Consider the following 14,386-nt stretch of genomic DNA (forward strand, 5'->3'; position numbering starts at 1 on the left):
TTCCCCCTAAAGATGCTTTTGTTGGAGATCAGGAAAAGTCCAGGGCCCAGCTTGAGTCTAAAGGAAAAGTCCAGAGCCCAGCTTGAGTCCTCAGTGCTTGCTGTGGCCCATGGCATCTGAACAGAGCAACTCCATCCCTGTATCTGCAAACAGTGCAGGGAGGTGGGCCAAGAAGATCCGAATCATTCCAGGATCCTATGGCTTTGTGTTTAGGGATGGGAAGGTGAAGAATTTGGCTATCCATGCGGGGACATTGTAAGGAGATAGTAAATTTTTTTTTTTTACAAAAAAGAATAAAGGAATTTGAAAAAATGAGAAATTGCTTTTCTCAATGCTGCACTCAGCCAGGGGAACCTCAGCATTGCCCTCCCATGGATTTTTACTATTTTGTTCCCCTGTTATAATCCATATATTTCTTAATTTTAAAATTGGTTTCATTGCACCTGTTCTGACTTCTGATATCATTGTGAAGTAGGGCTGAAGCTGTTTATTGCCTGACATGCAGCTCTGTATTTCAATAGGTCTCTATTTCCTTCAAACTTTACTTTTATTCATTGCACCATCTCTATGTTATATTCTATTCTAAATCAAAAAGGTTTTTTTATTATAATTTATGCTTGCTTAAGTACTAAACATACATCCTTGTTTAAATACTAAACAAGAAGCCTAAAGGAGACTTTATCATAATCTGCAGAGGAGTAGTTTAAATTATGAGGATCAAAACTTGGAAGATGTTTATTACAACTTTTCATATTGGATTTGGAGACACGCTCCAGCTCTAACCAAAAAAGCGATAAACACAAAGCAGGTCTTCCTTTCCCCTGGGAGTGGTCACCATGTTCCTCCTTAAAAAATAGGTCTGAGGACAGAACTGGAAAAGTGTTGTCTGAAAAAGAAAAAGAAGCGGGCTCCAAGTCCAAATTTTGACATTTTCAAGCTTTTAGATAGATTTTAGATTGGCAAAAACCAGCTCAATGAAATTAAAAAGCAAAATTTGCAGAAAAATGTACTTGTATGAACTTGTTCTACGAGTAAATGCACTTTACTTCTTATCACCTTGCAGCCTGTGCCCTGTCAGGGTTATGAGAGGCAGGGAGGGGAAATGAGGAGGGGGCTTGTTAAGGGACTCAAAGTGTGCAGCCATTACATAATTTTTGATTACATATCACCAATGGAGTAAGAAGAACTTACTGAGTTCTTCTTGATAAGCTCTCTCAATGGAGAATCGAGCGTGGCTGTGAACTGGAAGGTGGGGCTGGCTTTGTGCAAGTCAGGCAATGATGGATTGCTCTGTCAAAGCGTGCGCATTTATGGCCCTTTAATAATAAAGAATCTGATTCGTAACCTCCCATGTTGCCTACCCATTCAGGTACTGATTCATGAGTAATGTAGCTTCTTTTATAAAGGAAGGATCGTCTCGTGAAAATGAAGCTAGAGGCAAATAAATAAAATTTTTATTAGTCACTCAAGATGATTTATTTGACTTCCAGTTCCCCCAGTAAATTTTGTAGTTACTGAGAATGAGCAAACAGATTTAATGTGATGGGGAGCAGCACATCCTTCTCTCAATGTATTTTTTTCTTAGACAAGCTATTATGAAATTGTTCCCCAGTCTGTCTTCTGGTTCCTGGTCTCTAAGTGAAGAGGACAAAAAACTTTAAAAATGACTAAAATTCTATTTTGGAGTTTGGTCTTGTAGTATCTGGCTGAAATCAGAAGCGACAGTAATCTCATGGGAACCTTTTCTAGGGAGCTTCCCTGTCCATTTTTGCAATGTCAGGCAAGATGATGCAGACAAGCCCTTGAGTTTTCCAGAAGTCAGTTCTAAATCTGATATGCAGGTGCAGAAGAGTTTTTCAGATTGGTTCAGAGCACCGAGCATCCCAAGGTGCTGGTTTGTGTCGAATCACACCTGCACATTTTCAGTCTCTAACAAATTCCACAGGGAAAGGGCTTCCCACCTCTCTTGCCATTGCATTTGCTGAAGGAGAGTGGGACGTGCAAATGATGTTTACAGCAGCCCAATGTCATGCAAATCGTCTGCAACTTCAGCAATGCCACCTCGAACATGCCAGCTGGAGGCACTGGAGACCTGGTTGTTGAATAAACAAGTATTAAGGAAAATGGTGGTAAATGTTCACTTATTTGCAAAGAAGGTTTAAAGGGATTTATGAGAAATATTTGCAACAAAGGGTCAATGAGGAAGTGACTTCAAAGAGGAAACCAACTTCCTAAAAAATCAGAAACCCTGGGGATTTTTATTCTCTATTCACATGAGAAATGGTATTATTTTTGCTGCTGCTTTTAAAAACTTGGCTGTGAATTGCTATTGATCTTGGCTTGCTGTGAACCGTTCCCTGCCCTAATTTTTCTTCTATTTAAAGGGATATTTAAACTGAAAAGCCTTACACATTTGGCACCTCCTTCCTAAGTGATCCAGAACACTTCACTGTCGGACAGAAAATCTCCAGAGATGCTTTCATGATTTCTGAATCTGATTTTGGCAGAAACCAAACCCCTAGGCTCTGATGAAGCAGAGTCACTTTTCAAAGTTTCATCTCTCCTTGAGTGTTCTGATACTTGTTCTGCAGTTATGGGAGACATTAACTTCATGGAGGGTGTTCATATGCCCCTCAAATTTTCCTCAAAATGAGATAAGCATCCTTTTTCTTTCTTCAGACTGAGGAAAAACACATGGAAACTTCATGTTTCAGTGTTCAGTGTTTTATCCATGTCCACCTACTGAGCTGGAGATTCAATTTAAAATTGAATGAAAACTATTCCTGATACAGGGTGAAGACTATGTAGAACATCCAAGGTTTCTTAATATACAATAATGCCATCTTCCTTTTGGAATGATGCTAAATCCTTCTCTTCATTTATAAAAAGATCTTCTTCTTCATGGTCAGGTTAGGAAATCTTTTTTTCCCCATCCAGCCTGGGTCAGTTATGATGACAAACACTGAAACACTTGACCTAGCAAGCAGTGAAAAGATGGTTTGCTGCCCCACTGCCAGAAACACATCCTGAATCTGCCTGAAATTCTACCAATTCATTGGACACTCAGAAAATTCAGTCCATTTCTAATTTTAAAATGTTTTCTTTTTTCCTGCTTTCACTGAAATTCTCCATGCTACAGAAATCCCAGCCCTGATTTAGGTGGAACGGGCTCTCCTCCCTGCCTCTCTGGACGTAATAGCTCTGGATGTGATGGCATCACCACGTGGAACATCCTCGCCTTGTGTAAGAGCTATTTCACCTCTGCGCCAGCTCAGCCAGGATTTGCTTTAATGAGTACCTACCACTGCTATTTAGAAACTCTGCCATTATTTGTTAGGCAGGATTAATTAATCTTGTCTAGGCAACAGGCTGGAAAGCCACAACTGCGAGGACACTGAGCTGTGCCAGTCTCAGGGCAGGGTTTTGGAGCTGCTGTAGAACAGCCGTGTTTTATTGCTCTGTCATGGCTCACTGCAGAGTTTCAGTGCTTAGAATCATACTAAAAGATCCTTTTGCTGGGTTTTTACCCCAAAGTCGTGGTGCTTCTCATGGTCTTGGTTTCACCTCCCACCTCATAAATTCAGGGATATCCCTGTTAGCTGGAGCCTGTGTGGCTTGCACAGTGTTCCCTTGATGAATGCCTATGGAATAATTTCTTTGGGTACATCTCCTAAAGGGGGAAGGAAGATGAGACCATTTGGGGAACAGGCCTTCCCACCCCCCCAGCTGCTCAGTCTCCTGGGCACTGCTTTCACGCTTTTAGCAATTTTGGGGTGTGCGTGTTTCAAAGGTTTCAGGTGCTCCCAGAGGAAAGTCAACCGCAATGTGGCCCTTTTGGGGCAAATGAATGGGTGTTAAAGTTCCCTGTCAGCAGGGCAGGTTTGGACAGGGATGCTCGCACACACCTACATCCACCTCGGAGTGAGCCTGGGCTACACCTGGTTACTGCAAGAAAATAAAATACAGAGCAGGAATGCAGCTCCCACAGGGCCTTGGAAGGATTCTGGGGTTTGTCCTGAGACAGAAGAACGAGCTGCTACTTTGATCTTCAGGGTCTTTTCCAACCTTACTGATTCTGTGGTTCTATTAAGTAAAGATTTGAGGCACTTGCAAGCAGGATGCTCCTGGTTGTGTGACACTTTGTGTTTTACCAGTGCCCTTCTGGTAAGTGTTAAGTAATTTAACATTGAAAAACAAAACAAAACAAAAATATATAGATATTAGGGTTGCAGTTGGTTAGAAGATGCAAAGTATTTTCAACTTTTTGTAGATGTGCCCCGCTATGGGCTAAACAGAATCATAGAAACCCAGACAGGTTGGGGTTGGAAGGGACCTTAAAGATCATCTCTACCCCCCCTGCCACTTCCAGGTGTCCAGCTTGCTCCAAGTCCCGTTCAGCCTGGCCTTGGACACTTCCAGGGATGCGGCATTGATCCAGAGATCCTCAGGGGGCATGCAGTGGGTTGGTTTGAAAGCAGATGCTTTGAACACTGCCTTCTTTCCCCAGGTTTAGGGTTTCCCTGCCTTGCTTTGTCTCTGATGGGGAACACCCGCAGGATGAAAAGTAACCAGCATGAGTCAAATTCGGAGTGCTTTGCACCCAGCCCTCTCCCAGTGGCAAACTGGAGAGATTTCACCAGCTTTAACAGGTTCCCTCTCCCAAAGGTGCTCAGCTCCCAACGTGCCCGGGCCACCTCTGGCTCTGCTTTCTCGAGCTTTGGCTGGAAGTGAACGCTGAGATTTTCAGTGCGGACTCAGGATTTCCAGACAAGAAAATTGCAGAATGGAAAATTTGGTTGGGTTTGGTTTTGGTTGTGATCGGTACCTTGCCAATATTGATGAAAATATCTGGACTTACTCTATAAGTAAGCACAGAATTCAGAGATTTTATGCTAATAGGAAAAAACAAGCGGATTAGAGGAACGAATTACAAATTGAATCCAATCCTGTTGCTCCTCAGTATGTTATTTGCAAACTGAAATCCCAGATTAAAGAAAAAGGAGCATTCAGCTCTTTCCAAGGAGACTTCTTCCCCATGATATTCCTTTGGGATATCGCTGCATTTCTGCCTTGTGTGGCTCTTTTCATGCCTTTTAGCAAAGCGGGTAGGGTGTCTCAGTTCAGCTCCTTTTCCATATTTAGAGCATAGATCTAGCTACAGCCTGCTCTTTTCTGTCCTATATATACAGTCCTACAACGTTTAGGTGTCTTCCTTCCTGGTCTTCCAAAGGAAACAGCACAGATTTGCAATAAGCTTTCCAGAGCTGTTCACCTATTTAATTCTCTCTCTCCAGCCAAGACACCTGTTGACTTTTCTGCATTGATGCTGAAAACCAAAGGAGTATTTTCTTGTGGCCATCTGTTACAAGAAGGTCTCCTGGAATCTGGAAAAGCAGCTGCCTTGGGAGCTCAATGTAAAGGTCAACTCAGCTCAGCTCAGCTCAGGTGCAGAGCCCAGTCTGGTCAGGGCTCCGACTCAGCACGCGTAAGGAATTCCTGCGCAAAGGGCAGAGAGTGAGTGATGCTGGGGAAAGCCCTTGGCAAGGATGGGAGGTGACCTGCTCCCAAAAGCACAGAGCTCCCGTGAGCTTGGATGGACTTCCTGCTGAGTCCCCCTCCTTTATCACACTGCCTTGGGTGAAACAGTTCCCTCAACCCAGGCTGGGGAGCAAGAATTTGGCAGGGCAGGTTTCCTCTGGGGAACATTCTTGCCTTTTGTGTCATCAGGACATGCCCCTGCTCAGAGGGAAGGAGGAGCTCCTCCTGTATCAGGCTATCTCAGCCATCATGCTCGAATCCATCCGGGCTGGCCCTTCCCTAATTAGGGCAGCAGTCACCCAAAACACCTTCTTCATGGATGACCCTGCAGCTGCCTGATCACTGCCCATCCTCTCCCACTGAAACCACCGGCCTTGTCTTCACTCCTCCCCTGCTCAGCTTCCCCGCAAAACAGGGATGTGGCAATTCACTTGTGGGGACAACGAGCTGACTGGGTGTTAAAGGAAAAAAGCCCCACACGTGGTCTGTACCTGCCCCCATTCACCCACAGCCTGGAGTGTGGCCAGGAGAGGCACTGAAGTGATGCTTTTGCAAGGGTCCTCAGGACATTGCATTTTTGGGGCTGAAGATGGTCACTGAAGTGATGAGAACTGAGTGTTGAGGAGAATTGCTGGAGGTGTTTGGGTGCCTGGCTACAGAAGGAATGCAAAGGAACTGCACACCTGTGGAGATGGAAACGAGCTCCAAAGCAGAAGCAGAACTGTCACACTCTCAGGACTGGAGCGTTGTTGGGAATATTGACCTGTGGCACACTGGGATGAGCTTGGACCAAAGAGGACTTTGGGTGGCTGGAAGGAAGGTGACTCTGAGTGAAGGACTGTGGCTCTGGGGTTGGCCTCTAGACAGAGGCTGGGAGAGGACAGGGCACCAATATTGGGATGGGGGAGTACTGGGGACAGTCAGCAGTGGGATGATCGTGGGGGACTGAGGTGACACTTGGTCAGAGGCTGGTGCAGGTGGTGAGTGACAGGCAGTACAGCAATCCCCTGGGATGTCTCCTTCCCAGCTTCCACTCATTCCTCACCAGAGGTGAAAACGCAGGGAAGAGGCTGGGTGGCCTTGAAGGTGCTCACTGCAAGAGGGGGACACATTGTCCAAGCTCCTGCTCCAGCTTTTAGGAAGAACAGCCCTGCTCTGGTCCAGTGGTCACTTGCATTCCAAAGCGGTTTCCCCTTCTGGAGAATGCCAAGCATGAAAGGAAACAGCTCTGGACTGTTCTAGCCTGGGAAAAGGGAAGTGAGGAAGGGAAGTCAGTTACACCAAGGCAGTGTTGTGCAACTCCAGTATTGTACTTTCCCTTTGAAGCTGCCAGGGCAGTGCTGGCATCTCCGCTGTAGATAAGAGGAGCTGGCTCTTCCAGGGATGGAACAGTGAAATCCCTTTTCACTTGAGGCCAAAGGGACAAAAATTACATCATTTGGGAAATTTAAGGTACAGGCATCTTGGGTTTGACACACCAGAGAATTTAGTGCTGCTGGTAATGCCTTGTAATTCTCCATGTAATCAATTAAAGAACTGATCCATCCTAAACACTGCTGAAGGAAAACACAAGCAAAGGAGCCCATAAAGGTAATGTTTTCAATTTATTTGTATAAACAATTGCATTTTAACAACATTGTTGTCCTACAAAAATAAAGTGAAAAACAATTCACAGAATTTTAAATAAATAATCTCAAACATCCACATTTAGAGGCTGTGGAATACAAAACGCAGAGTGCACAGGAATCCTTGCTGAAGCAGCCTGTAACTTAACTCAAGTGAGATGGTCTGAGGAATTCCTCTGTACCTACCCCAAAATAACTTGATCTGTCCAGACTTGCCTCCCTTTGCCTCTCAGCCAAACCCTGTTCCTGGGTTAATGGCAGAAGGGTGCTCTGAAGGGTGCCCAGAGCTGGGTCTGATGGACAATTGCATGACGAACAAGTGTCCAAGCAGCGTTCACTCATTAGCACATACAGTACTGACCACCTTTGGATACAAGGGGAGAGAAGGTTTTCCCTTCTTCATGCCTCACAGAGAAAAAGGAAAACAAAAGCCGTTCTTGCTCCCACAGCATCCACACCAAGGACCACCCCAGACCAGTCACTGGTATCGATGGCTGCAGGAGAGCTTGGTTCTGCTGTTCCCAGCCACAGCTACAGACCTACCCAGCACGAGGCATGGCTGGCTCTACACAAATCCATGGAAAAAGAAGCCACAGACAAACTACACTACTGCCAGAGCTGGTACAATGCACAGGCCTCTACAAGTGCTTGAGAGTTCAGATGAAATGGAAAACTCAAGTCCTTTTCCACAAGTAGTCAAGGAATTTTGGGCAGGGGCACAGAATACCAGGTTGCTGTTCTACTCCAGTCTGATGTGACATTTTCTTTTTCCCTATAGTTCCCCAGCTGTTTTTATGGGAAGATCATCTTCTACATTTCCTCTCTAGAAATTAAAAAAAGATACCCTTACATGCAAAGTCTGAAGTGCTGGTACAAGATCCCTATGTGCCCAGATGAGACTAGATATTTTAGTGCTGGATCAGGACAAATACATCTAGGAGATTTTGTGCTGGCCAGTTTTAAAGAAGCTTAAGCCACTTACTTAAAATGCCTCTGTTTATAAATTATAAATAAAACATTATCCCTCCCTCGCCCACTAACCCCCCAATAAATAGAAGTACAAATTGCACACACAGCTTGTGCACATAGGCAGAGCTACCTTCTGTGTCTGGAAGCACTGCTTGAATCTCTTCTGTGTTCAGTTCTCTGTGTATTTACAGAGCTGCTCAGTTTACAGCCCCCCTGGTTTTGGGAGCACAAAGCCACAGCCACACCCTAACTCCAGCTATACTGTCCTCCTGTCCTTAGAGTGACAGACATTAAAATTACATTATCAAGTAGACCAGAGAACTACAGCTATGAAAAGAATCCCAGTGCCTTGGGCTAAGTTTAAGACCTCCCCAAAGTTACATAATAAAAACATCCCTATCCAAATGCAAGCAGCCTTGTATTGCAGCCTGAGAGTAGTCAGTTACTGTAAAGCTCAGTATCTCATTCTCACACCCTTACACAACTAATACATCTGTCACACTTCCTTCAAAAAGAAGTAGAATCCAGGAGAAGTACTATTTTCTTTAAATATTTAAAACATTAAAAACATTTTTTAAAAAAGTTGTAAAAAAATTTACTTTCACCTAAATCCAGAAGTGGATTGGTACATAAGAGACATTAAATTACGATACAAAGTGCCCTATCTGCAATGAGGGAGAGGTAGGTAGCATCAACAACAAATGCAATGCATTTTCTGACCTTACATAAAGAAGTGAGTCTCAAGTATTTTTTTTTTGTTAATTTTTGAGTGCTCATATGAAATCCATAATCTCTTCTGGCAGTTTTCATTAAGTCAGATTTTTTCTTGTACTTTTAGCTCAATAGCTGCTTTCAAGTCGCTGAGAAAAAAAGTTGCTTTCGTAGTGTTACGTGACCTATGAAAACTGCTAGACAGAATCACCACGCCTCCCCTTCATCAAGTATTAAAACAATAGTAAAAAGAAGTTGGAACCTTTATCCACTTTGGAATACATCGTTCTGTTACAGAAGGTTTTAAACAAGGGATTCAGCACTGTCAAGCTCAAACACAGAAAATCCCTTTTGTAAATGGAAGCCTTACCTCAGGTAAGGAATTTAAGGCAACCCCCACAGTGAAGATGCTCAAGTTGGTTTTTTAAATACTAAGCCATAAATAGAATAAATAACACAGTTAAATAAATAAATAGATAGACAGCTGGGTTTCTACAGCTCTGCAGAGCGCTCTTTCAGCAGGAGTGTGGGGTTGATATCTTCCATGGCAGTTTTTGAGGTACTAACGTTAATCGTGGCCTCGGTGGGCTCAGGAGGCAGGATGTGGAAGGCAGTGAAGGGACAGCCCTTCACGTTGTTGCAGATGAGCTTCTGCAGGGAGGCCGTGTTGACGATGTCGAAGCCCACCTTGCCCCCGAAGGTGCTGGGCTTCCAGTACTCAGGGGAGCAGATGGCGTTGCCCATCAGCCCCTTCAGGGAGAATGGCGCCCCGATCTCCACCATGGTCTCGCCAAAGATGGCCCCAGGCCGGGGCTTCTCCACCAGCAGGCCTGGGTACAGCTCCATGGCATCGATGTCCCCGTACAGCTCCTCCAGCTCCGCTGCCATCTCTTTTTCTCCTGCAACGAGTAAAAAATATAAGTGGAAAAATCCCATTTTCCATGCAAGACTGTCCTGCTCAAGCCCAGTAATGACACTCCAGGACTCTGCGGGCATTTTAAGACAATGTGTCTCATTTGCTGGGAGGGATGAGGACTGTTACCTGTAAGCTCTTCGAAGGATCGGAACGGTTTCAGCATGAAGCGTTTCCTGTACTCGTTCAAGGACTGGTACCTCATCTGCCTGCTTTGGTCAATGGAGGCCTTTGCCACTTTCTGTACTGCAGCAGGAACGTTCTTCCCACCAGCAACCTGTTCATGAAAGAGGAAAAGCTGTTAAGATCTCCTGATATGAGTCACGAGGAAGTTGTGACTTTCCAGTGATTAGTTTTAAATAGCTTTATCCTGTTCCCTTGTCCCACCCCCAGCTCATGCCTCTGTTGGTTCACCATCAACTTGAGGAAGGACCTACCCTGCCAGCACTTTGCTTGGAGAAAGATTTGACCATATGGGAGAGGCCGTGCTCCAGCATGATGGAGTTGTTGTAGAGGAACTGCTGGAAGGTGTACTCCTGGTCGTGGATGCGGAAGGTGTCAGGCAGCAGCGGGTGCCAGTGGTACAGGGTGTTGAACTCGGCTGCGATGCGGTTCTGGTACTGGAACCTCTGGTTGAACAGCAGCTCGGGGTCAAACTTCAGCTTGAAGTGGTACCCACTCAGGTGCTGCACGTAGTCCTCTATAACAATCTTGATTGTCTCTCCTGTTGGACAAAGGAATAGGAGAGAACGTTAGCACTGCTTCTCCTCAGTGGCAGGGAAAACACAATTTCTGAACTGTTCTAAAATATACTTCAGTGATCAGGACAACAAACACTTTCCTGTAATCTCTCCTATAAAGCAATTCATGTATTTTATGTGACTAAGGCATGGAACAGTACTTCAGGTCCCAAGAGTTCTGGGCTGTGGGTAGTGAGGTGTTTTCTACAGCCTGTTTTCCCCCTCCCACCCTCCGAAGACACAATTCCTTGCACCCTCCACAGAACAGCACACACCAGCATTTACTCTGTGTTCAGTCACACAATATCTCTAGCAGAAAGGGAGGAGATAATGAAGAAACTTGATGTCTGAAAGCAAATCTCAGCTTCTGAACTACTTAATACAATTGTCTTGGTTTATGGTTTCAATTGGGGCAAGGTTTTTTCCAGCTTAGACCACATCACCATTTACATAAGATGAAATACCACTGGGCATACAATTAGACAGGAGAACTATGCAGAGTTACATTTTTCAGAACCTCCTGAACTTTAGACTTAATCACAGCCTTTATTTTGAAGCATACCTAAGCTGACCCAACCCTAGGGTGAAAAACCCCCAAAATCCCACATCAGGGAGCCCGAGGTCATCCAGCCTCACAGGCTTTCTCTGAGAAAGGAACCTGAGCTTCCTGTCTTTTCACTGCTTTCAGTTCTGCTTCCCTCAGAAAAGGGAATTGAGTGTCACTGAGTTTTCTTCAGTTTCATCTTTAGCAGAGCTGGGGGGAAGCTGTGCCTCAACACAGCCCCAGTGACAGGCCACGAAGAAGCCACTCACACCCCAATTTATGGGATAGCTTGCCCCTCACTCCAGCTCTGCAGGCTTGAGCTGGAGCTGCACGTAGCAGCAGTGGCCCTCACCTATCAGAATGAGCCGGGTGGTCTGGAAGAGCTGCTCGTCGTCCCAGTCGGGGTGCTGGTGCTTGAGCACGTCGCAGACGCGGTTGTGCTCGCGCAGCCAGATCGTGGCGTACATCATCAGCCCCGGCACCAGCCCGAACACCTCCTGCCCCACGGAGAACTGCAGGTGCTCGGGCACGTGGGGTGGGTACAGCATCTCTGCCTGCGTGTCCCTCACCGTCGGCGGGTACATTTCTCCATCGATCATCTGTGTGTGGGGGAAACACCAGGAGTTTTGAGCTATGGTACTTTGGTTAAGCTCTGTCGGCTCTCTCAGCTCTGACTCACGCTTTAGATCACCTACACCATTCACACAGCACTAATTTAGGAAATCTATGCCATCCAGTAAGAAGGTAGGAATTCTGAGCTAAGACATACCTGGTATTTTAGCTTTCCATCCTTTCGAAGTCTCAGTTTAAGTTGTCTCTCCAGAGTCTCTCCATAAATGTGGTTCAAGTCAACCTATAAAATAAAAGCATTTGGGACATGAAGCCAACCTGCATTTTTTGCTATTTTAGGACAGGTCCCACTTCTATGGATACCAATAGTTCACCCCCTAGATATTTACCTTTTAATTACATTACTGCTACCTTATAAGTATCATGCCCCAATATTTAACATGAAGCCAAATTATTTCCTGGCAACTGGAGCCATCTCTGCGTAAGAGGAGGTTGTTACATTGGCAATTTAAAAGGACTCTGTTTAAAGTGTCAGCAACTTTCTACTATGCAGACAGCTTTCTATATATACACACACAATTTATAGCTCTGATTTGGACATACAAGTAACACTTACAGTGAAGAACTCTTTGTTCAAAGGCTGCCTATCTTGTAGGTAAAGTCAAATCTAAGTAAATCCAAGTCAGCTTTTGAAGTTCTTTTTAAACTAAGGCTATTAGCAGTACACAAGCAATACTACAGTGCTGGATACAGCTCTTTGGAACCAACAGAGTCTAGAGAAGTTTTGGATACTCACTACATCTAACATGCTTTAGGTGAAAGCAGATTTTTGGGAATAATAAGTGACCACTGGACAGGTATTTTAAACAGAACCACTTCGGCAGAGTACGTGGTTCTCACCCAGGAAGAGACACTGCGCAGCAGCAGAATTTGGCCTGAGGAGCAGTTGCAGAAGAGGTAATCCCATGGGATTGTGGCACAGTGTGCACACAGGTGTCTGTCCCCTGGCAACCCGCAGGATGCCATTCTGGCCATTCCAGCCACTCAGCAGCTCCCAAAGAGCACGAGCCATGTCCCCAGAAGTGACCGTACCCCGTGGCCGAGCGCTCTGGTGAAGGCAGGGCCCCTCTTGTGGTCCGTTTTGAAGAACTGGTGCGTGAAGTGCTGGGCAAAGAACGTGAACATCACGTTTGTGCCTTGTGGGTCAGGAATAAACTTCCTCCTCAGCAAAAACTTCTCCACGATCAGACTTGAATCTGGGAGCTCTTTCTTACCTGTGGGAGAAACAGACAGTGAGATACTCAAGACAACCCTTCATGAAATACTGAAGTTTATTCCTAACAAAAAGGCTTTAGACTTTCAGTGGAATATTGAATGACAGCAGCATACAAACAAGGGGAATTACCTACTTCTCTATGCTCACTTTCTTGATTTTATTAGAAATTTCTAAGTTCCCTGCTTTAGCATGTAACTCAACAGCAAGAGCCAGAATAATTATCTTTTAGATCTTTACACAATATATCCAAAATATGGTTATTCTAAAAGTCAACTATACTGAAAAAAGGCTACAGACAAGCAGGTCCCATAAGAACTTCTAATTATTTTTTCTTCTTAGAAAAGACCAAGCAATCATTACGTGTCTGGTTTATCCCTCACCTTTAACACCCATCGGTGTTGGGCAGTCAAGTCCTACTGGTGGAAGGCTTCTTGTGTAGTAGGAAAGATTGGAATAAGCTTCCCAGCTTTTGTAACTGTAGTCACTATTGTAAGTTGGTGGGCTGTCAATCAAGTGTGATCTTGCTGAAAGACAAATAAATATTTGGTTGTTTTTAACTGTACATTTTAGTCTGAAAAAGTAAATCACAAAGCCAGATCTTTTCCATATATTCGGCAGCAGTTGTAAATTCCACACAACTCAGTTACTGATGTTAAATACGATTACAGTTACTGAATAACAGGACTGGATCCTGGTTTATCAGGTGGATCTCACTACTAACATGAGCAATTGGGTGCTAAATTCATGTCAGCAAATTCTGGACTCTTGCAGAAAGTAGAATTAAATTGCACTTCAGCATGTTTCATACAAGTCTGCATCATGCAGAAGTCTTAAATTTTGGTGTTTTAACCTTAGTGCAATTTAGGCTGCTTGATTTATACACAGATCAATTCAGTGCAATATCCTGGAGTAAGTTTTAAGAAGACTGGAAGAAACAATCCACACTTACATGTTAGTACATATCTCATAATAGTGTCCCGTAAGAAGGGAATGTTGTTGATGATATTCCAGGCTCCTTGGAAGTGGGTGAGGATGTAGTGGACAGTGTTTGGTGATGGTTTCAGCACTAGCCTCAGCCACGTGAAGAATTCCGCTGCGAGAGACAATGGGAAGGTCATTATTAATCAGCTCATGGAGGATAACCTGCAATGCTGGAATTGGATTACGCGTTCCAGTTCCACAGAGAGGGGTGTGGGATACTCACGAGTGGTGCAGTTCTGCCCGTAGTAGCCTGTCCTGGTGCAGTCGCACTCGTAGCGATCGGGCCCCGCGGTCATGCAGACGCCTCTGTTCTGGCAGGGGTTCGAGCAGCAGGGGTTGGCTGCGGGGGAACCAGAGCTCGGGTTAGCACCTCTGCAATGCACTCCCACCTTCCCAGGACTTTGTACAACGAACGAGAATGCCCTGGAGTTTAATGCTGATCAGGAAGGCATCACAGCGACCATCCATCCATCCATCCATCCATCCATCCATCCATCCATCCATCCATCCATCCATCCA

At 44.9% G+C, this 14,386-nt stretch overlaps 1 protein-coding gene across 1 annotated transcript in view; it reads right to left on the reverse strand.

The window, feature by feature from the left end:
- Positions 1 to 7,123: 7,123 nt before the first annotated feature.
- The window catches only part of PTGS2 (prostaglandin-endoperoxide synthase 2), a 7,621-nt gene continuing 358 nt past the window's right edge, over positions 7,124 to 14,386 (reverse strand). The window contains exons 2-10 of the mRNA XM_042033920.1: positions 14,091 to 14,207; positions 13,836 to 13,979; positions 13,267 to 13,410; positions 12,703 to 12,884; positions 11,810 to 11,893; positions 11,393 to 11,639; positions 10,194 to 10,480; positions 9,886 to 10,033; positions 7,124 to 9,742 (exon numbers count right to left, since the gene is read on the reverse strand). Coding sequence (XP_041889854.1) covers positions 9,336 to 9,742; positions 9,886 to 10,033; positions 10,194 to 10,480; positions 11,393 to 11,639; positions 11,810 to 11,893; positions 12,703 to 12,884; positions 13,267 to 13,410; positions 13,836 to 13,979; positions 14,091 to 14,207 — 1,760 coding nt within the window. The 3' untranslated portion in view covers positions 7,124 to 9,335. The remainder of the gene's footprint in view (positions 9,743 to 9,885; positions 10,034 to 10,193; positions 10,481 to 11,392; positions 11,640 to 11,809; positions 11,894 to 12,702; positions 12,885 to 13,266; positions 13,411 to 13,835; positions 13,980 to 14,090; positions 14,208 to 14,386) is intronic.

The sequence above is a fragment of the Corvus kubaryi genome, unplaced genomic scaffold (genome assembly GCF_017639235.1).
Source record: "Corvus kubaryi isolate FWS band 111438036 unplaced genomic scaffold, C.kubaryi_AGA036_p1.0 37361, whole genome shotgun sequence".
NCBI classification, from domain to species: Eukaryota; Metazoa; Chordata; class Aves; order Passeriformes; family Corvidae; genus Corvus; species Corvus kubaryi.